Here is a 23762-nt window from a genome sequence, read left to right on the forward strand (position 1 = left end):
TTTGCTAATCCCTATTGAAGCCTTTGCATTTCTAACAGTGATGATAATTTCTGTCTTTTTTTAATGTATATTAGTAACCGTAGTCGGGTGCATTTACTATGTGTCATTTTATTAGTCTGATTGGTCTTTTTAGTCCCCATTACTGCATTTGAATAATGGAAAATGGGTTCTCTGCTGTTTATGCATCACGATCCACATGATTTCATGGCTTTGAAGTGGGCTGTACTGGCTGATTTCTTGCTATCTTGCTATTTCTTGCTATTTTCAATGATAAATAAAGCCTGGTTTGCCCAAAATTTTCTTGATCATATGTTTATTGTTGTCAAACAGCATTCTGACATAAGTTTTTTCTTTAGAGGTCTCTTAGGAAATTAAAATCTTCTTCTGTTCACACCAGGAAGAAGTTCTGCATGCATATTCTTCCAGTGTTAGAAGAAAGGTCATGTGGCTTTTTTGTAAATATGTAATTGCTATTAAGAGTAGGCAAAATACCTGCCTGCATTGAAATTTGACACATCCAACAGGAAGGTGGGTACAGCCACTTGTAGGGAAGAATGTGACTGTGGACAGCAGAGGCAAAGACATAAATAGCTACCAGAAGAGTTATAATTAGTCAATGTATATGTGGTGTTTGAAAGATGAAAATAATTAACAATTCAAGTGGAGTTACTGTTAACAGCAGCAGCCCTTCTCCTGAGAGGCCACCTATGGTAAGTGCTTTTGTAAATTAAGGGTAGTCCCATGGTATGCGAGCACTTGCAAAGAATGACATAGGGGATAAAAATCCTGCTGGAAACATCCGATGCAGGATTTTATTAGGTTTCTTGAGCAAGGAAACAACTATGTATGTACTTTACACAGGCAAACTTCCATGTCTTGCTTCCGTGATTTCTTCTAGGACTCCGGCATCATCAGTTTACCTGGCTTTTTTGTTTTATGGTGCCAGCCCGACATCTGTACCTTCCCTGAGAGCAGACGCAGCTGAAGTGTAGTGTGTCTGTCAGCATGTCTGTCTCAGCAACGCAAGCTGCAGCTTCAGGTACTTGTTTTTCTCTGAAAGGGCTTTGTTCTACTTCAGAATTTCACTGGCCCGTTTCTATGAAGGGGAAAGGCACACCTGCAGCTCAGACTGCTGGGGAGAGGAGCTGCTCTCATTTTCCCACTTGCATTCCCAGAAGATAAATTTCACCTCGTGGAAATCGGCCTGGGGAGGTCTGTAATCTAAGATGGGCTCAGCCTGCTGGGTTTTGTAGGCCACCCAGTAGAAAATGGGCAAAGAGGTGGCTTCTTGGGTAGAAATCTGCTGGAGAAATGATCTGCCGGATAGTCACACAGGTCCTGTGCAACATCCCCAATTCCCTCAAAGTTCATGGTGAGCAGGACTGGGAGCAGAGACCTGCACCAGGACAGCATGAGCACCAGTCTAGCCTACAGAGGTGCATAAAGCTGAGTAGACATGTTAAGTGTTAAACTGGACCAAAGTAAAGCTCTTCCTTGAAGCCTGCTGCCTGCTCAGGACATTTATTTTTGGTACCAGTCATAAATCTCTATTTGTTAGCTTGCTTAAGTTTCATTCCTGAGCAAGAAAATAATGGAGAAAATCTGCAACTCTGGTTCAAGGATTTTATAGGCATCTAAGCCTGTGTGGAGGCACTTTGCATGTCTGGAAGTGATACAGATGCTGATCTCTGAGTAGGTCTTGGAGATATTACTGCAATGCAAAAAAAAAAATCACCAATAATTCTTTTATGGGTCAGCATTTGCCATTACAAGGAGAAGAGAACAGTAGTCAGAGTTTAAATACCTGCTCTGAAAAGATGACAGAACTCATTATCCATCATCCCGACCCCATCACTGTATGCGCCTTCCCTTTCTCTCTTGCCTAGCTAGATGTTATCCGTTCCTCCATGTTATCCTTCTGCCTCCATCCTTCATGTCTCAGCTATGTGTGTTGCATGTTCCTTGCATTTGCATATAAGCATGTATAATTCAGGCTCTTACAGTTAATCTGCAAACCTGATTAACTCTCAGCAAATACTGCTAGCAGCTGAATTGCTTTATCATCTGAGGTCTGAAAATGGGGAATGCATGGAAGTCTTATACTACCAACGCTTTGTAGGTTTCTCTGTATGAGTGACCTCCAGTTAAAAGCCCTAGAATTCAGTTATAACCTTTTTGTCACTACCTGTGGCTTTAGAAACAGCCTCTAGCTGTGATGCTGTGACGCTGTGACAAATGCAAGCTAAACAATGCTATTAAATATACATGATGTGTGTTCTACCATATTAGATAACTTGGCCACATCCATCATCTGCTAATGCTGCCAATTCACAGCTTTGCTAACGCAGCTTTTCTCTCACTTTTGCTTTGGGCAATTTAAGGGGCTTTTTGGGTTATATTTCACCTTTACTTTCTTCCTTTTCACCTTTTTTATCTTTATTCATTACTCTGAAGATGGCTGGCTGCAGCAGAGGATGGGCAGAGCTTGTGTTTCCCCACTTTCCTGAGCTGAAGTTCACTACGAAGCCAAGCCAGGCTGGAAAACAGCTGGAGAGGCTGATGGACACTGCGTTAGTGAAAAGCAGATACCCAAGTCCCTCCTTGTCTCTGAGGCGGCTGTTGTAATGTTTGAATCTATCACCCTTCCCTTTATACCACCAGTTTATCCACAGCTTATGCTCAGCATCCTTTGTCAAAAGGAAATGGAAGCACTGCCTCTCTTCTGCTCCCTCAGTGATCGCATCGTCTTGGGGCTCAGTTGGGAGTTCACCTGTCTGAGGTTTTTTTGTTCATTAATGTAACTCAGGCCTGTTACCATTTCGGGTTTGTACCATTATAATCATGGCAGTTGGCAGAATACCTTCTGCTTTTTACTGATACGGCTACCTACCTTGCTGTGAATGTAGTTGCAGCAGTAGAAGAGATATCTTCACCCAGCATACTTTAGGTATCTGCATGTTTTGCCTGACTCCGAGCTAGGTGAGCATGAGTCAGCTTCTGATCCAGATGCCATCTGGCCGTGCAGTGCTGTACTGAGCTCATCAGGCTGCTCTCCCCAAGAAGGTTTCTTCACTCAGGCAGAACATTTACAGCTCTTTGGCAGTTCAGCCTTGCACCAACCAGAGGGAGGTGGGCAAGTGTCCATTTGCATCCCTTGCAACAAGCTTTGTCTGCATTTCCTTACTCCTCCCAGAAGGAGAATGAGCTGTAAAGCTGTAAATACTTTACAGTGGGGTGACGGAGTCCAGTCTTGTGAGAGTGTGCTGCGGTATCTGTATCAGGACAGATAATACGATGCCTGAGCTCTTGTTCTAGCCACGCGTGTTCATGAAATGGAGCCTGTTTTAGCCACTCACCAACAGCAGTGACCACAGCAGCACACTGGTTTCATCCCTGCTGACATGATGATCCCCAACTTCCAGCCCATGCAGGTAACATGTCCCCAGCTGTTTGGAGTCACCCAGCATTTTCTTGTCAAGTAGTGCAACGTCAAAGCAACATGTGCTGCTGGCACAGATCCTCTTTTATTCTCTCACTCTGGGAGTGCTCTGTGAGTCCTCCTGAGCGCTGACCCTACTTTTGCTTCTCATATCTAACTTTTACCTTCAGCTTTTAGGCTCTGGAAATCCCTGAACACAGAATCAGGCACAGCATCGGCGAGGGCTGGAGCAGGGCACACTCTCTCCTACCCTACCACAGCAAATGTCTGTTTTCCTTTGGAAGGAGGGCATTCACAAAGGGGCACATTAAGCCCTGTCCACCTTGTAGTATGTACTGCGACTCTCCTCTCACCAGGGGAAGGATGAATTCTTGGTGCTGTCTTACAAGTGATAATTGCTGGGAGGTATAAAACTGATGAAGATGAGACAAATTGTAACCTTAGAGTGTGGATTTTCCGCGGCCTCCGTTATCTTGACCTGCTGACATGCAAAGTGGCAGGTAGCTTTGTTTTTTCTTGGATTTTACCCCACTATGCAACCCAGGAATGGCTTTTACTGCACAGGGCTGTGGCCTGTGGTAACGTAAAGGGAGTATTTGCCTGCGGGCGAGAGGCCCGCTCTCACAGGCCGGTCTGAAACATCTGCACCTCCTTCCATGGCCGCGTCTCTTCTGCGACGGCGTGGTGTGCCAGCCAAACACGATGCTGTCAAACCACAGGTATGACACAGGTCAGCCACGGTCACGCTCTTCACCCCAGTCCACTTCAGTCTCCAGCGAGGGTTGTGCTCTTGCACCCACACCCTCCTGTTCCCCTGGAACAAAGGACTCCTCCTCCCTCTGATCTTGCTCTGTTATGCACCCCGTGGATCTGTGTGTCCATACGCTTCCCCGGAGCAAGAGGGTTCTGCGTATTGCTGCCTATAACATTCTCCTCGGTTTTGGCGCTGATGGATACATCATTCAAAACGACCGCGCTGCACGCAGGCAAGCACTGAAACGCTGTTACGTTGACAGCGAGGCCTCTGCAGACTCAGCACATAAAATGGGTCACTACCGCAGTTATTTCAGTTACACAACTCCAGTGTGCCTGCCTGCCTTCTTCCTTGCCCTTGAAGTCACTTGAATGTAAACAAGTAAAACTAAGACAAGGGGGTAACCAAATCAGGATGAGGAAAAGAGAGGGGAAAGGAAAGCGTCCCCCAGTACTGGTCCGGAGACGAGCATCCTCCCAGCTCCAGCCAGCTGGTTCTCCAGAGCTCCCATCCTGGAGCTGCTGCAGAAATAAAGAGCCATTGAGAAGTCTGGCTCCAAATTAGCATATGAATTCCCTTGTAGTCTGTTGTCAGATGGGCAGGAGGTGGGTGCTAGTCTCCATCTCTCAGTACTGATACACAAAGGTGGCTTTAAAAGGTCCTTATTTTTCTGAGGGAAAGAAATGCATTGCTCAAACTATGGACACTTTGTGTTTTCCTTTTTTTTTTTTTTCCTCTTTCCCTCTCCCTTTCTCTTCTGTTTCACCCCCTTTCCCGGATCAGGCTGAGCTGTAGATAGACACGTCTGGGTATTGTTAGCCCAGTCTGACCTACTTCTTTCCCTCCCCTTGGCCCCGTGTTATGGATGCTGGTGCTATGGAAACCTGGGTGACATGCCAGTGCCACAAAGCCAGGGCCACCAGCTGCACCCTCTTCTCCCAGCCCCACAGGCCCTTCCTCTCCCAAACACACCCCCAAAGAAAGTCAGCAGTACTGCTTCCCAGGGAAATTCAAGGGTGTGCTCTGTCTGTCCCACCAAGCCGTGCTCTGGAGGGACTGGGGGGGCTCTTCAGCGGGCTTGGGCGCACGGGTGCATTTTATCCCCGGTCCCAGGGCACCGTATTTCGGTGCTGGGGGCCACCTGTAAACCCGCTGGTGTCTGCACACCAGACCTGTCTGTGCACATATCCCACACGGGCCATCACATGACAGGTAGGAAAGTACATGTGGGCACCCTTGAAGTTTTCAAGATAAAAAAAAATAAGCTACGAACTTCTGCAACGTGGTACAAAAGCCTTACAGGAACCCGGCTAGGCTCCTGCGAACACCGAAATGGGAACACCATGCGTGCCGGCTGTCCCTGCAGCGGGTGGGAGTTGCTTCGTCACGGGGACATCATCATCACTCACTCGCTGGCGTGGGAACAAGCCCCACCGGAGGACTGAGGCTTGTTTACAAGTTCAGCCCGTGCGTTTCCTGCGATAAAAAAAAAACTTCTCGCTGGTTCTGCAGGTTTCCTTTCCTCTCCGCTGGCCTCCCCTCCAGCTGGCTGCCTCACCTGGGAGGCTGTGGCTGTATCAGAGCGGACTGGCTTCCAAATATCTCACCCCAAACCTTTTCCTCCCCATTGCTGACACTGAACCGGCAGCGGTAAGGGGAGGAAGCAGGATGGGGCCCGGGAACCCGCAAAGCGCTGGCAGGCAGCTCTTCTATCTGCCGTCGGCCTTCTCCAGGAGATGCTGCGAGGCTCCGGGTGTCGGTGGTTTGGGCCTCCCCGACCCCAATCCCCGCAATGCCGGGGCCTGGCCCGGCACAGAGGAGACCCGGAGCAGGAGGGTTCGTGCGGGAGCGCCGCCGTGGGTGCCCGCGGCCCGTCCCGGGGCGCAGCCGGGGTGCCCGCGGCCCCCCCCCCTCCCCGGGCTGCGCTGAACGACGCCTCTGGCGCAGTCCGCCGCTCCGGGAGCAGTTGCGGCCCTCCAACACCGCTCCACCCCCCGGTCCTCCCGCTCCGGCGGCCACAGCCGCGTCGCACCAGCGCCCTCTCCCGAGCGCGGCGGGAGGAGCGCGGGGGGGGGGCGAGGCGGGCGGGCAGGGCGTGCTGCCGGAGCGGGGGGGCCGGGGGAGGTACCGGGGGAGGTACCGGGGGAGGTACCGAGCGGGGGGCGGGCTCAGGCACAGCCTGCGGGTCCTCGGCCCCGCCTCAGCGCAGCCGTACCCGAAAGCTGCGCGGCGGAAAAGGAGCTGGGGGTGGTGGCGGAGGGCCGGCCGAATGTGAGCCGGCAGCGTGCCCAGGTGGCCAAGGTGGCCAACAGCATCCTGGCCTGCATCGGGAATAGCGTGGCCAGCGGGGCTAGGGAAGTGATCGTCCCCCTGTACTGGGCACTGGTGAGGCCCCACCTCAAAAACTGTGTTCAGTTTTGGGCCCCTCACTACAAGAAGGACATTGAGGTGCTGGAGCGTGTCCAGAGGAGGGCAACGGAGCTGAAGAAATTAACCCAGGACACAAATCCCCAGGTGGGGGGAGCTGAGGTGGCTGCGTGGGGCACCCGCCCCGGTGGGGAGGGGGATAGCGAGGACTGGAGCGGCAGCGGGGTGCATCACCCCGTTAGCCATGGCCACGGTGGCTCTGCGAGTGGCCGTGCGGCAGTGCCGGGGCAGTGGGATTCGCCGTTAAAGTGGGACTGATGGGATGGGCTTTACCCCGTGTGGATGGTGACCTCGTAGCTGGGTAACCTCAGGGTGTCGGGGCAGATCCTGTCCCCAGCCCGCAGCCCGCCAGGCCAAATCCGGCCCCACAGCATCACCGCCACCGGTGCGGGTGTGCATAGAGGTTTCCTACAGCAGATCCTGAAACCGTCGACCGCATCGCGGTCTGGTGCGAAGTGATTTTCTTCCATGACAGTTATGAAGTGGCAGAGTAATGACAGCATCCCTGGCTGGAGGGGAGGAGCTCTCCTTCTGTGAGAGGGCACCTGAAATGACCCCTCTGACAATTATTTGAAGGGGATGACGTGCCCTGCAGCTTTTCCGTGGCAGAGCTAGCAACGGCGGGCAGCTGGGGCCAGAGCCTGGCTGTGCTCCACCAAGATTTTTAATGATCCTCTCTGCATCCAGGGGGAGAAGCCGGCTTGCCACAGCCTCGCTGCTGAATCATTAAATTCCCTCCTTTGAGTCACATTCTGCAGCCCTGTCACACGCACAGGGCCGAGACAAGCAGGGCTGAGGTGGGTAGTGGCTCCGGGTCGATACGGCGGGGTTAGAAAATTGGTTGCAGGGTAAAAGATGGAGGTTGCGTCTGCAGAACCAGTGAGCACCAGCTTGGACTGACCCGAGACAGCAAGCTTTGGACACGGAGCCAGGACCTGCACCAGCAGCTGGGGCTGGTCCTTCTGTATTAACCCTCTGGGAGGTGACTGGCTGTGCTGGTAAAAAGGTGAGGACTGAGAATTAACTTCAGGAGGTGGTGGTACGTGTTAACATAAAGGCTAAGTAAGGTCGCGCTAGGGGCAGCTGGCATGTCTCTTCCTCCCTGGGCCTCGCTAAGGCACAGCCAAGGTTAAATGGCACTCAACTTCTTCCAAAGTGTATTACCAAAGCTGCTAGAAAAAAAAGTTATTTTGTTGTTGTTTATCTTGCTGTGACACCCCGGGGGGTTCCTCTGAGGATGGGGCCCCGCTGCACTGAACACTTTGCAGAGGCGAGTGCTGTACAGTTATATTTGCTTAGATTTAAGCCTTCCCCTGCAGTGTTTTCCAACTTCATGACTCCAAGGCAGGAGAGCCTGAAAGGGAAATGGACTGGGGGCTTTGCTGGATAAGCCAATTTAAAATACAGGGAAGGAAACGAAACAATGTGAAAAATTAATCACTTCTTCCAAAAACCCCCTGCCTTTTGTTCTTACAGTCTGGATGTGCAAACCCCTGGGGAAGGGAGGGGAGGACAGCAGGCTTTAAAATGTGTTTGGACTGGCAGCACGTTAATGCAGTTATTTTCACTCTTTGGGTTTGGCGTGAAGTCCCCCCGTGACGATGGCACGGAGCACTGCTGGCGTTTTCTGAGCTGTGTCGCTAACATGAGCGGACCGATGGCCAAAAGCATCAGCGTTGTGACCGCTGAGCTCCCGGGAAAACCCAGCCCTTCCTGCTGCAGGGGGGCCAAGCCCAGAGGGGGACCTGAGCCCCGTCCAAACCACCCCGTGGGGACCGCTGTTTGGTGCTGAGTGGCTCAGCCCCTAATCCGGGAGCTCGGCACCTCTGAAAATCAGCTCCTTCAGAGCTCTCGTCCCGCGGGACGTAGGGTTGCAGGCTGCGTTGTGCTGCACGGCAAGGAAACTGAGGCAGACGCCTTGTGCTCAAACAGTCGTGGTTTTGTTCTCTGCTAATTGCTGACCCACAAGGAGACACCCAGCACAGCAAGCTCAGGGCCCTTTTATTCGTGCACGTTGCCGCTCAGCTGTATCCAAAGTTACACATGCAGTAGTGGTTATGAGTTTGCGCAGTCTGATTTACAATATCGCCCACAGGCAATGGCTAATAACCATTACGAGGGCACTAATAGACTTTTGCACAACATGTTGGTGGCTGCTCCTGTTTATCCCTCGCCTCCTTTGTTATGCCTCAGCCTGCATCTGGTTTCAAACAAATGCCTGCCTTAGGTGTGGGCCTTGGAAAACTGGCATGAACCCGCATTTGGCGCCAGGGCTGAGGGCAGAGCCACTGGAGGAAGGGGAACGCGTGGCGATTCCCTGGGGTGGCTCACTGGGAAGCTCAGGCTGAGATGAGTTTGCTTTTATGTGTCCGGTGTTCCTAAAAATCTCCTTGTTTTGGACCGTTGTTGTTTCCACATCAGGCATGATATGGAGCGGCCAGATATGGAGCACTTGGCACAAATTGTGCCATGGGGGAAAAATACCTCTTGAAGAGCTCAGCAGTTCGTGATGGTGCTGGGCAGCGGGGAGGGAGGTGTTAAAAACTCAGCTGAGTGTGGACTTGTCGTTTGTGCTGTATTAGGTACAGCCAGTCTGTTACCATGGGCAGGAGGGGCAGAAGGCGAGGACACCGATGAGGGACAGAGGAGCAGGTCACGCTGTGAGAAGCTGGAGGACATTCAACCCCACGTAGTGAGAGAGGAAGAAATGCAAGATGCCCAGGGCTGATGCTGCAATGAGAATCCAGAGAACTCCGGCGCTAACGTATATCGGCGCGAGCCTGGCAGGAGAGAGGGAACCTGCTGAGCCAGAGCATCGCTGCTCTCACCCAGAACAGTCCCTTTGTCCCTGGAGAAGGGGGGTGGAAAGGCATCCTCTGGCTGTTCCCTGACCCCTGAGTGGGGTCCCAAGCCCTGCTCCCGCCTCGAGGGAGAATACGCACACCTGCAAGGGCTCGGGGAAGCTCCAGCCTTGCCCCGTATCCGTGTCTCTGGTCCCAGCCCTGTACCCATGCCTATGTTATGCCCTCGGTAGAGCTTGGCAAGGCTGAGTCATGAAGGGACCCCAAAGCAGTCAGAGGGAGTCCCAAGCTTCCCCAAAGTACATTATATTTCCAAATGCAAACCCACAGGGGTTACTGCATACTCCAGGACGGCAGAGGCATTTACCTTTCTGAGGACGATGCTCTGTATCCCATAAAGTAGCAGTAGCGGGCATAGAGATAGAGCAGACCCAAGGCTGCAGCCAGACCTGCAGTGGAGAGAGATTACGGTGACCTTTTCAAAAGGCTTTTCAGAGCTACTTTGAGCCAAGCAGGTAGCCCAAAGTGAAGGAATAGAGGCTCTGTGTCCCCTGGCTCTTCCCTCCCATCAGAGACAGAATCACTGCCTAATGTATTACTCAGAAGGTGAGCAGGATCTGAGGACTGAGCCAGGACTCGGGGAAACAGATCCAGTGACAAACCAGGTAACGAGCTGTTCTCACCTTGATGGAAGAAGAGTCCAGCCTGCCACAGAACTGCCAGGAAAATGGGAAAATATTCGGAAGAGTTCACCCTGTCAGGAGAAAGGAAGGTCATAAACAAGAGAAAGGAGGAAGATCTTCCTTTTTTTTGCTTCCCGTAGCAGTTTCCAGAGGCTGGAGGCTGTTGCTTTTTAAAGCTGATGTCACCATAAAAACCTCCAGGCTTGCACCATTCCCCACAGTTCCCGTCCCACCTTTACTCACAGGAATTAAACAGCGGAAGGAACTGGGTCTTCAGGGCACAAGAAATTAAATAAAAGATGCCCAGGTCAGACAGTGCACAGAAAGGCTCCATGAACCACCCCCACTGCCCATTCCCGAGTGAAGGTGAAGTGCATCTTAAGTAGATAAGACCAGCGCAGCTTGGGCTTGGCGCAGGAGTGGGAGGGAGCACTTAGTTGTTTAGATTGTTTGTACGCCGTGTCCTGTCTCCCCAAAGACAAAGTAGTAAGACCAAGAGATGCTGGATGAGGCTGAGTCCAGGCTGGCAAAGGAGCAGAGAAGGGGATGGCTGAGAAGCGGATCCTGCTCCTGCTGCCCGCCGCTGTTTTTTGAGCGCTCGGCTACAGCAAAAGTGGAAGTTTCTTCCCCCTGTGCCTCCCTCCCCACTGCAGCCCTAGCACAGAAGTCACAGCAGAGATGCTGAACTGTGCTATCCCCATCCCAGCCCCAGCTGAGATCTCTCTGGGAGCTTATCCTTCCCAGCGAGCGGGGTTCAGAGCAGGGCTGAAGCTGCTTTGACACCGCTTGGCTAAAACCAGCCTAAGTCTCAGGCACCAACAACTGTGGCTTTAGCAGCCCTTCACTCTACAGCAGGGATTCCTGTGTGATTTTTATCAGCAGTGGCTGGTGTGTTTAGGACTCATGATCCAACACAGTCTCAATGCTGACTCTTAAGCCCATTAAGTTAAACTGGAGGGAGGTGGGTAACTGCTGAATTACAGTCTGCAGAAATGAATGGCCAAGCAGGGGAGGGGCAGTGCCATGAGATCTGGAAAGCATCTTGTAAGAGGAGTTTCTTACTGTGCTCGAAAGATCCTTTCAAATTCGGGTGGGCCTGAGATCTTTGGAGGAGAAATGCCAAACGCCCTCCTGGCATAGATCACCTGGAGGAAGAAGTAGGCTGCAGCAAAAGAGAGAAAAGTAGCGGTGGTCAGTCCTCCGGCTGGGCACGGTGGGGCCAGGAGTCTGGCAGAGGTAAGGGCAAAAGTTTTGTGGTCTTCTCCTAACCTTGCACCCCCACAGAGCAGAGAAAACTGGATGAAAATCCCAGATTAAGTTTCAGATGTGGAAAAGGAATGACCCAGTGCAACAGTGAAGCGAGGAGTATGCAGTCACATACCACCAGCAGATATCTGCTCTCTCTCTTGCATAATTAAAAGATCATCTATTATCTACAGAAATTGTTACACAGTTCAGATCCACTTTGTTACTGCCGATTTTAAAGTTTTTTCAATCTTTAATTTTTTCCCTTCTAAATCCTGATAGCTGAGTAGGGAGGGAACTGATGCCACAGATAAGCAACCCAGACACTGAATTGAGGAACCACGGCTGGGAGATGTTCTGTGTGACCCACCACAGCCCATTCTTCCACCTTTCTGCACTGTCGTGCTCTTTGTAGGTTAACATTTACATGAACCTCAGGAACTGCTGTAAACCCATTTTTCAAGGACAGAAATTCTACATGTTTGCAGGGGAGAAGATCCACCGAGAAATTTCTGAACTGAGGAGGTAGGTCCTATCAGAGGAAGGTCTTCTCAGGTACTCATTTTGTTGAATACTTTTCAAAACCCAGACAAGATATCAGTCCACTGAAAAGCGGGGAAGTGCCCACGCAGCAGCAGAAATCAAATACGGAAGTGAAGGGAAATCAATGGAGGTGCAGTAGACTGACCCAGCAAGTACTTGGGCATGTACGTCCGATGGTCCCTACCTTGCTCCAGGACTCCCAGGACTGTCACAGCAGCCAGCAGATGAATCTGATCCAACATATTGACTTTTCCAGACCCTAGAAAATCTGATTTCTTGATCAGAAGCTCCTCTGGCCAGGTTTAGTCCTTGCTGATGTGGCAGTCGGCGGTGGTAGCTGGCAGCATAGGTTTGCTCTAATTGAACAGGGAAGATTTGTACGTGGTGCTTAAACCCAGGAGGAGTCTGGCTTGCCCGTTACTATATGCACCATGGTATCGGCAGAGAGAGGTCTAACGGAGAATTTCCGTTCCCACCCTCCCTTTTCCAGGAATGAGTTATGAGGAAGCTAGCAGAGAGTGAACACATGAGAGATAAGAGAGGGGAACTGGGAGCTGGATAGGGGGGGACAAATCTCAACAGCCCAGCAATCCACTCCCCCTGGGGCATCTGGCTTAAAACTGCTCCTAATGAAGGCTGAGGCACATCCCTCTTGCTGATGTTGCATGAGAAACCGCAGCCCCGCTTGGGCTGTTCTGCACCTCTTGAGCATCAGGACAGGCAGCATTCCACGGTCCATATCACTGCATGCCCAGACTTTGGAAAGCGTGCGTTGGACAAAGTGCATGATTTATGGCCACGACACCGAGACAGCATCGAATAAAGCCCCCGAGTGAAAAACCCACTGCAACGGTAAGACAGGATGGGAGAAAGTATAAAAGGTACAGATCTGTCTTGCACAGTGATACTGTATTTGGGGATGGGTCCTGCAGAATGACTGTCAGACACCAAGAGGGTTTCAGAGCCAGCCCTTGTACTGGAAAGACTGGGAGCTGTGTATTTAAGGCTTCTGATCAATCCTCAGCCAAATTAACTCTCATCGTAAACACCAGAGACTTCTGTGTGGGTAAAAACCTGCGAAATTCATTAGGATACAGCAAAAGGAAAATGATGTTTTCACATGTCAGGAGAGACCCACTCGGCTAATTCCTATCTACGAGCGCAAAGCTGGCGCGGCTGCGAGCTGCTGAGACTGTCAGCTTTGTTTCCTTCCTCTCCCTCCATTCCAAAAATTTTTTCTTTGGACCATGGTAAAAGGAAAGCAGGTTAAGACAAAATGATCCTTAAACGTCACTACTAGAAAAAATAAGATCAGATTAAAGCAGTTTACAGAAATTACATTGTATGCCTGATGTCCCTGATAGACTTTCTAAGAAGCAATAAGGTGGTTCTGGTTTTCCGCCTTTCTCTATAAAGGCATCCACAGAGGCTATAACCGTGTCCCAGCCTTGTATTTCTCAAAATATCAAACATAGACACCACCGTTTTTCAAGCTCCAGCTGTAAGATTAATTCTTTCATCTCAGAATTGATCCTTTTTCATTCCAGCGACTGTTTAGAAATACACGGAACACTGTGTTTTGTTTTCTCCCATTTAGCTGTCAAAGAAATTAAGGACTTTCCCGTATCAGCTCAAAAAGGGCAGAGGTCTCACAGTGCTTAATGATGTTTGATTTCCCTCTGCTCCTGTCTGATTACAACCTGCTAGCAAAAGAAAATATAAAGCAAAACAACCGAACAAAAAAGATCTGAGCTTACGCCTCCATTGGATGACAGTGCAGTGTAACCTGCATCAAAAGCGCGAAATATGTGTAAAGAAACCTGGGCCAGGAGGAGCTGCCATAGAGCACTCCCACTCCCCAGATCATCATTAGATGCAAAATACTTCTAGTATCATCTAGCGTAGTCTAAATATAATAAAGGCTAGTAGAAACATGAATGAATAAACAAGCGCAGATGTCTCTCCCCTCCTCCTCCCTCCCCCATAAGCATAATTTTTCAAGCTGTCTTTACCTCCTGAAGGGCACCTCCTGTTTGTCACCATCAGAACTCGCCTTATTTTCCATTCTCACTCGGTGTTTGCAAGGAGCAGACACAAGTACCCTCCTCCTGGCACCAAATGCCCTTCGATGTTGGGATTGTCACTGGTGCACAGCCTCAGCATCCTGCGGACCACAATGGCCACCAGCATCCCTGTGTAGGGGTTGCCACAGCTGTCTCTGGCCGGCAGACATGGTCCCCCTCACTGCCCCGGCCTCCATCACCTTCCTGCCATTTGCGCCTGACCTAACGACTCCGCAACCGCGCAGTGACTCGGATCACGCCGTTGATCAGACAGAAAACTCTCCGCTCTGCAAGCAAAGAGAGACCTGCTTGGGGACGGCTCGGCGAGCCCGGCTGGCTGCACGGCCACCGCATCCCTGGGCTCTGCGGGAGGAGAGGGGCAGGAGGGGCAGCCGGGGCGGGGAGATGGGGACAGGGTGTCACCACTCTCATCATCCGCCTGCAATGACACTAGAATAAGCGTGTTGCAAAACCTCACCCTCTTGAGGCTGACGCAGCCTAATTTCCTCCTAAGCAAAGACAAGTTCTGCAGTCCCAGGCTCACCTCGGGATGGATTTCCTGAGCGGGAGCGAACAAAATGCTGTCCCACTCTCCCACTCCCCAGCATGTACTCTGCTCTCCGGGTGACACTGTGCAAACATGGCCCTGCGACAACGGGGCAGCTGGACCTGGCACGGTTCAAACTCCTCGCACCTCCCACTGAGTCATCGCTAGAGGCATTTGTGTCTCTGCCCGTGGTTGCTTCTGCCACCTCCTCCTGCAGCCATTAATCCTTTATGCCTCCTAATTACCACTATATGGCCACACTGTGAGCTGGATTGCAACACCAATCAGGATTAAAAATAATCCTGGGAGGAACAAAATAAGCAACACAAAAGGCTTGGAGGGGTTTTAAGCAGCCACAGAGTTTGCAGTACCTATTACTCCCCAGGAGCAGCGGGGCGAGGAGAAGCCAGCAGCACTGAGTCCAGCACCGTTACAGGCAATATCGTCCCCCCCAGAAATATATTCCGTGAGACTACAACAGGCCAAGAGCTCTCCGTTAGTGGAAGAGGGAACATTTTGCAGCTGAGCAACTTACCCTTCAGCTGTGAAGCATCACCTTGTCCTTCCAATCGTATTGTAAAAATATGGAAGTATTTTCTAGTCTCGTCGGTGCTTGTGCTTCCTTTCCCTTCGAATTCTTTTGCGAACACTGAGCACATCCAAACCCGTGACCATGGAACTGCTTGCGGGAAGAGTTAGTGTCTTTCCAACAGCCACATGGGAAAAAAAGAGAGGGTTTTTTCATTCAAAAGAATTAAAAGCGACACAGAAAAAAAAAAAAAAAAGAGTTTTCTAGTTCCAGAGAATGAAAGAGAGCTCAGCCCCGAGCCCCTCCATCTGTTCGAGGCTCGGCTCCCTTGGGCTGGGGCGGTGGGGCCGGCGGCACTCCTCCCCGACCTCTCATGCCTGCGGAGCCTTCTGCAGCTCAGACCAACATGTGTTGAGATTTTCCTGGAATTCTTGGATTTTGCAGCTGTAAGAGGGAAGATGGGCTAAAAACACGGCAAGAAAAGGCCAATTCGCAATTTCATCCCTTACGAAGATGCAGTTGGCCACGTGTTCCTAGGAGGGGGGGAGAGCGGCAGGGAACTTCTGCTCTGCGGTTCCCATCAGGGCTCCCAGTAAGGCACAAACTGGCTCAGATCTCCTGAGCGTTTTGAAACGTGTCCTGGGTTCTGCATTTTGCAATAACCATAAAAACTTTGCATGACAAGAATTGCCATGTCCTCCTAAAATGTGCATCTATACAGAGGCTCCTCCTTTCAGACCGCAAAATAGCAGGTGGTTGGTTTTGCCAGCAACATCCAGGCTGGCATTATGCGAAGCATCCCTTGGAGTACAAAGCGTGCATGTTGGAGATGTGCATTAGCCTGTTGATATCTAGACGGGTTTCAGACAGATATTCCTGAGATTTCTGGACCTGTGGCATGTCAAACAGGCCATGTAAACGTTCTCAAATGATTGGTTACAGCAAAATTTTTAACAGCAAAACCAATCTTCTCTGGGGCTGCTTTAACCCCTCTGAATGCCACTGCGTGGAGCAGGACCATGGCCAAGTGCTCCTACTGACAGTGCTTCTCATCTCAGTAAAGGTGAAGGTTTCACTTTAAAGATAAAATGGAGAAAGTGTTTGAAGCCATTTTCTAAAAAGCAAGATGGAAAGCTGAGGCTTTGGGAAACTACCTAAATTAGTATATGATACTTATTTAGTTAAGGATAATTTGGAGAAATTTTTCTTAAAGCTTTCTTCTAAAGGAGTTTGGTGAGCTTTATCTGTACGCGTATTAAATGTGACTGGAGAGCACATCAGTATAAAAGCAATGCCAAAATTCTCCCCTTAACCCATCATCAAAAGGCACTGATACATGCAAATGAATAATAGCCCTGCTTTTATGGTCAACATCTGTTAAAAATATTAAGCCAGGCAAATTAAATCCCTCTCTTGTCCTGCCTTGTCTCATGCTATTGTCACATGAGGCAATTCCTTTCCATGTGTTTTGCCAATTTTCCTATTCCCTTTTCAGCAGAATGTCAGAAATAGCAAATAAACAAAAAAGAGCAACACCAGAAAGGCAACTGCACTTCTGGCTAGCTCGACGAAGAATGAATCTCTGGAGCGATAAGTGCATATGGCAGGGAGGGGGAGGATTTCCCTTTGCGGAGGGACAAACAAGCCTTTCAAACATCTTTGGCAGCTCTTATGTTAACACACGCTTAGTATTATCCTATAATGATGTGGGGGAAATATTGCAAGGCTACAGGGCACATCGAAATACATCAAAGGCTGAAGAGTGGTCATGGAGTGCAGCTTCCCTTTTCCTAAATTACAGGGTGAAGAAATAGAGCTATTCAGCTTTTCTGTCTTGTTTGGACCAGAAGTCTGGATTCCGGTCAGCCCTGCCCGGTTTTGAGATAGAGCCGGGCAGGGCATCGGGGAGGGGCTGGGTAAGAGCAGCTCGAAGGAGACATTTTAGGGGGGAAATTGGCATTCCTGATAGGTGTCCTGTGAAGGAGAGACCCTTGGCTTGCCAGGCACAGGGGAAGGGGGGGGATTTGCCTGAACTGGGGAGGCCTTGCTGTGCAGGGTCGTGTGTGCAGGGATGGGGCAGTCAGGAGGGCAGTGGTCCCTCTACCATTACTTTTCACACCTAAGTCCTCTCCCACGCAGGGTTAGGGGAAAGGAGGAGTTTGGGGGGGACGAGGGAGATGGTCCGGGGGTAGTTCTGTGGGAGGCGGCGTGTGATGTGGACAGAGATGCAGGCTGGGCTGCCCGCGCTCCAGGCCAGCTCTGTAAGCAGGGACCACACTGCTGGGAAGAGATGTGTGAGCTGCCAAAACCCCCTGGGGGGGCTCCCTGGTTGGGTCGGGAGCTGTATTTAACCTCAAGCCATCGCACTCAGTTTTTGCCATGGCCACCTGCATCCAGCCATTTGCCTCGACCCGGAGCTTTGCTTCCCTGGGTGTCACTCATTGCTGGTGTGGCCATCCCTGGGCTGTGTCTGTCCCGTGTCACCCTCACTGGAGCTGCTCTGCTCTCCTTGCTTGGTGCTGCAGAGCTCTGCCTGGTGGGACCCGTGTCCTGCCAAGTGTCCTGTCCCGTGTCACCTCATCCATCACCTCGGGCTGCGGCTGAGCTGGATGAACGCAGAGGGTGAGACCACGGAGTCTCCAGCCATCGGCGTGGGACAAGGGAAGAGGCTCACGGAAGAACTCGTGCAAGGGCAGAAGGTGCTGGGGGCAGTGCAGCCGGATGTGTTTGGAAACAGATGGATGTTTCTGTAAAGCTCCTCTGACGTCAGTGGTGTTAAAAAATTTTGAAATATATCTTGGGAAGAAACCAAAGGCAGATACTGCAGATGAGAGTGGGTCATCGTTTGGACTGTTGTTCTTTGAACTCTTTTAACTCTTGTGCCCCCAGAAGATGCCCTGAGCGATGTGCCCGAGGGGACGGGGCAGCCGGGCAGGGAATGGAGCCCGGGTACCGGGTGGGATGCTGCCAGCGAGGGGTACACACACCGTGCTGTGGCTGCGAGGCTGCAAGGGCAGCGTAAGCAGTGTGAAGAGGCTGCCCAGGTCATGTAAACAGCTGAGCCCAGAGGAATGCGAGTGGGCTCCGTCTCTTCTCCCATCTCCAAAGGAGAAGTTAAATAGAGCCAGTCTCCGCATCTCCTGCTGGCACAGGACTGGGAGCTGGCGGCAGCCACGGGACACAGGGCAAGACGCAAGTCTGGGAGCGGACGGGTTTCTGGGTACTGGCTGTTACTTCTTGTAGCCTTCATGTGTCGGAGCCTGGCCGAGGTCAAGGTGACCTGGGTGTACTCGACAGCGGTGGCAGCTGTGGGGAGAGGTACCATGGGAGTGCGACTCCTCTGGCCTCATGTGGAGCCCAGATGCCGCATGAAGGCTGACCCAGCTCTGCTGTCCACCAGCACGGCCAGATAACTCCTACTCCCAGTGTCTCCGGTTGGGGGGCATCATTTGAGGTACCAGAAGTGGAGGCTCCTTCTGCGCCTTTCCCTTTCTCTCTCCCCTCCCGATTTGCAAAGCTGGGCCAAGGGCAGTCCCAGAGGTGCCACTGGGACCAGGCAGCCATCCTGGCATCAGTCTTCTTCCAGCACCTTCTGAGCAACCTCAGCATCTCCAGCTCCAGCTTCAGCATCTCCAGCCTCTCTGTGCTGGCCCACAGAGGCAGGCAGCGAGGGGCTGTGTTGTGGGAAGCCAGGACAGACAGACAGACAGACAGACAGGAGCTCTAAGTTAGAAAATCGTGCTCTTCCCAGAGGCCTTTGAGAAGCAGCTGATAGGTTCATCAAGGACAGGGAAGTTTTGCAAAACGCAAGAAACTGCCTCTCAGCAGTCACAAAGCGGTGACCAATCCCACACTGGGACAAAGGAATTGCTTTAAAACCAGCTGGGCTTATTTTTAGGGTGTGAAATGGTTGTATGATGTAATTGTGTAAAAGAATAGAACAACCAGAAACAGTGCTAAATACCAAACTTGCCTGCACACCCTTGCTTTTAACCACTGGGAGGCTGAAATGGCAATTGAAGTGATGTTACTTTGCAGACCGTCTGCCTCCCAAAACCTGGAGGTGGGGTGGATGGTGTCGATACATGTTCTGACAAGAAGAGGATTCAACAAGTGGCTCCGGGCAGTTATTGAGCTCCTGATTAGAGCTGTACTACCGCTACCCTGGAGCTCTGCTGGGGAAAAAAGCAGAGAGAACCTGCCGTAATTTCAGATTTCTTGTAGCCCTTACGCAAGAAGTATTCCACTGCTTCCAGTTTCCTGACGTAATTCCACTGCCCTCTTCCAGCGAGGTGCATTCAATATTTGTTTTAAGGAAAAGTTGCTTTCTGAGTGATACAAATCCCTCACAAGCCATCATGCTTTCAATACATTGTCTGCGAACCATGCAGACGTACTCTTTGTGATCGGTGCCTGTGACGGCAATAAGCAAGATGGACAGTACTGGGATGTGGATCCCGCTGCCCCTTGCATCACACTTAAGGAAGCCCATTTTCCAGCATCCATCTAACTGCTCCACACGGCACAGGGCTGGGATGCTGCCTAAAAACTTTGCATGTCTTGTTGGTAGCCACTTGATTAAGCAAATTCTCAGTGCCCAAGTCAGTGCTCGGCACCTCCTGGCCACGCAGGCTTCTGCCTGCAGGACAGCATTCATCCCCTCTGCCTGCAGGATCCGAGTGGGCTTTTATCCTGGGTCTGGCGTGGCAGAGTTGAACACCGCCCACAGGAGCTTGGTCTTTGGTGTTTGAAAGCCCTGACATTAGTGCTGGTCATCGCAATTTAGTCCTTTTGTTTAGCACCCGCAGAGATCCCAAACGGATGCTATGCCCTGTACAGTTTCAGTGATTACATGTAACAGCTTGTGCACTTTACTCACTGTCTTGGTCTTCTCCTCCTGAATACCCCTCTTAAATTTTTGGCCGTTGCTATAGTTCTGCGAATACCAAAGAATAATTTGCCTTGCCCTTTGAGAGGACAAAAGAGCTCTGGTATCTGTGTGACAACTAAGCTTTTGGCAGCAGGAGTAACAACACTAGAAATTAAAAATAAAAGCAGATTTTCCAAGAAAGGGATTTATGGGAGCTCAATCTCAAATTCCTGCAATTGCCGAAGAGGAGCACTGGTGTCTCACAATCTATTGACAAGATCTTTCACTAGGCCACGTGCTACAGAAAGAGAATTAGCAATAACCTGTATGACTGCTCATCATTTGAGGATATAATCCAATGCTGTAAGGATATTGCATGGGCCAAGGCAGCCAAATAGGATTTTAATTCATTGACATCACAAAACCAGTAATTACTTGCTGTATGTAACTGCCTGTCTGCCAGACTTTCTAATGCAGGCAAGACGAAGTGACAGTTATCAAGTCACCAGAGAGCTTCTGGGACTGGCTACAGCCAACCAAGCAGCAAAATCCCTTCCGAGCTGGTTAGCTGGAGCAGGGGAGATGGGCAAGAGAGCTGGGACTTCAGCTTGAACCTCCGTTTGGAAAAGCGTATCTGGAGGAGAATGTGGATGCTCATCTACAAGGGCATTTATTGTACACTGACTTTAAGGATCAGTCTCACCTTTCCTATAAAGAAATGCCAAAGACTATGCTGCAAGGAAAAATCCTTTACTTTGTCTGATAAATAGCAGGGTGAAGGTCAAGATGACAATAAGATCCTGACAGAGATATCCTTAATTCAAGTTCTTGTGCGAGGTTTTATTAGGACACTACTAGTTTCTATGATTTTTAACTTCTGTCAAAGAAGGATGTGGCTATTCAGGAATATACAATCCAGTTTGTTGGTATAGGACTTATCAGGGACAAGTGTTTAGGTTATTACTAAAGCAAACAGAAAAATCTCCACCCATAATTTTCAAAGGTTCAATATTTACAATAGATTAACATGGTCAGCTGCTATCTGCACAACACTTTTTTTTTTACTCAAGTGAAAATGAGTCCAAATTCCTCCCAAAGTCCTCTAATGATCAACTCTTTCCGTATTTAACATTTCTTGTACCAGTCATCTTCTTAACCCTAAATGTAGGGGGGTTTAACCAGATACATACAAATAGATTCTTTTATTAGACATATTTTATTACATATAGATTTTTATTTTGCATATAGATACAGATTTTTAATAAATATATACACGTGTGTGTATATATATATAATGTATGAAGAGCTGTAAAGCAGACCTTGGTTTAGTAATCAGCTAAAAAAAATAGTAAACCATTAGAAACAGGTTTCATGTTAAATTTAATTTGGGGATTTTTCTGAGTTTGCCTTAGATCTACAGCTTTATATTCATAAAGGGACGAGGATCTCTTTGATCTCCTTGTAAAAAGGTAGCAGAAAACAACCTCTAACAAAAGTCTATCTAGAATAACAGAAAGCTTGCAGCTCGGTCCACTTCTGTCTCGGATAGGGGTTGTCCAGCAGGAACAAAAGAACAGCCCCTGGTCACTGAGTTGATGGACAGATGAAAAATGTACCTGTTCACAGGATGAGGTCTTAGATTAAAATGTCCCAAAATAACAAAGGAAGCTAATGATGTGCTTTTATAAAGTAAGGCAGCGACTGATTCCGGTTCCACTTACAGACATTTGCAAAAAAGGAGAGTCTGATGGGGGAAATGTTTTGAATAAATGAACAGAATGAGCTGGAAACATAAAGCCCAAATAGTCAGCTTGTCTGATACACATCGCATAGTTATAATTCACAGTTTCTAAGAAGGCAAACAAGGGCTGCAAGCCTGTTCCTCTCGGCAGGGTTAAAGAATTCCATCTCTTACCTAGCCTGGTTTCTTGATGGAAAACTAAAGCACCCTATTTTTGACTCTGGAATTTGTATTTGAGAACAGCAACATTCCCTGAGGCACGGCTGATATTTTTATTCGTCTTAATCAGATCTCTCACTTAATTCCTCCTCATTCTTTCGAGTTTCCATTGAGCTTGGTAGCAGCTTGCCTTTATAATTTGATCTATTTCTTTCAGTTATAATACTCGCCCCATGATTAATTCAAGCCTTGAGTGATAAGATCTAACTGTAAGCTATTTGACTTGAAAATGAGAGCAAAGGTTGTCACGTTTCACTTGTGTAACCTTAACCATTCCTTTCACTCTCATGCCAAGCAGACATTTTCTGTGACTGACTCTAGACTACCTTCATTTTCCTATCAGCCCTTATATCAAAGGAAGCCTCTCATCCCCCAAGTTCTATTTGATTTTCTAATAGCCAGCCAGTTCTGAAATAAATCCCCACCTCCACACTCTCTTGGGTTTCTACATTAGAAACCTTCTGCATCTTCTAACTCTGCAGAGAATACGGCGCCGCTTGTTGCACTTGCACACAGCCACACTGCTGCTTTTCAACCCGTGACTCACTGTTTTCTCTGGAAACATTATCAGAACAGCCATGTTTAGGGTTTTTTAACAATTTCCAGCTTTTCAGCTGGCTTCACTGAAAACTGGGGTGAATCTAAGCTCAGGACAGTAAAGAACATCGATAACATCATGCCCTTAAGGCCACGCTAAGCACTCTTCTTACTCCCAGCCAGAAGAAAACCCAGTGGATTCCAGATTCTTACTTACATCTTCTTTGGTTTACAAGCTCTTCCCTAGATTTGCTTTAAAAAAGGTTATTTGATTTCTGAAATAACACTAAGCATCGCTTCCTTTCATTCCCCCATAATCAAACAGCAGTGGCTGCAAGACCCAAACTCGGTAGGTAAGCGTAGAGGGCAGGCTCTACCATTGCCTTGGTCTGAGTCAGGATGGACAGAAATGTTTGGTGTTGATACAAGGAGAAACACAGTCATGAGGTCCCTTGTCTCCACTTTGTCATGCACAAGCAGCTCCAAAGCAGCGCCCTCAGGTGACGCTGGGGAGGGCTGCAGAGCTCTCAGGGGCACTTGTCTGTGATGTGGACAGCCTTGGCTTCCCATCCAAAGGGTGTTCAGATGTTCACAAAGACAATACAGACACCACAGGCTGTGTCTCAGGTTCACCCTACACTTCAGAGAGCTCCTGGGAGCAGTCGGCTCAGGTACAATGTAAACATAGATATTCTCATGAAAGAAACCTCCAGTACCTCTCCACACCTTTTGCTCATTACCAGAAGCTTTCAGGCAAGAGTTCAGACTGACAAGAACCAGCAAACCAAAGGAAATTTTCCTCTGTAACCATTCAAATGAGGGAGGGAATGCATATGGCACCGTAACGTTATCTTGGTTTTGTCAGCCACAGCAATGCAAGAAAATAGAGCATATTCCCACAGAAAACTCTGGCAGACCACCCGGTTAGAGCAGCCGAGGTTGCCTTCGCTGCACAAACTTCATGCAATGGGCTGGAACTAGGGTTCGCCACGGTCCTCCTCTTCGTCCTGCCGCCGCATCCGTGCCGACTTTGCTGCCATCCCTGGTTACAGCGCAGCTCGGCAGCCGTTCGCTCTGGTGGTGACAAAGTCCTTAGCAAACGCTTTGTTCCTGCGGGACTTCAGAGGCCAGGCAGCCGCGGGACCACCTTCGGACCCAGCAGCTAATCCTTTCCTAGGAGATGACTATCACAAATACAAGCAGCAGCAAATCCTATAAGCCCTTCACTCCTGGCTGCTTTGCTCCTGGCAACCAGGGATGGAAATCCATTCACCATTCCCAACCAGCTAACGCCGGGCAGCCAGAGCAAGCGAGCGAGCCTCAGAGGTGCCTGTATTTTTGGGGCCATTGGCAAAGAGCTGCCA

The 23762-nt window shown here is 49.8% G+C and overlaps 1 protein-coding gene across 1 annotated transcript; it reads right to left on the bottom strand.

The window, feature by feature from the left end:
* Window positions 1-9273: 9273 nt before the first annotated feature.
* On the bottom strand, window positions 9274-15099 carry LOC309677220 (leukotriene C4 synthase-like; the record flags this gene model as incomplete). Its single annotated transcript, XM_082489983.1, has 6 exons — window positions 15038-15099; window positions 12077-12248; window positions 11167-11266; window positions 10105-10175; window positions 9789-9870; window positions 9274-9400 (listed from the first exon to the last, which is right to left on the bottom strand). The coding sequence occupies exons 2-6, from the start codon at window positions 12132-12134 to the stop codon at window positions 9274-9276; spliced, it is 438 nt and encodes a 145-aa protein (XP_082346109.1). The 5' UTR covers window positions 12135-12248; window positions 15038-15099.
* Between the last annotated feature and the right edge of the window lie 8663 nt (window positions 15100-23762).

Source organism: Vanellus vanellus (genome assembly GCF_965231255.1).
Source record: "Vanellus vanellus genome assembly, chromosome: 13".
Taxonomy (NCBI): domain Eukaryota; kingdom Metazoa; phylum Chordata; class Aves; order Charadriiformes; family Charadriidae; genus Vanellus; species Vanellus vanellus.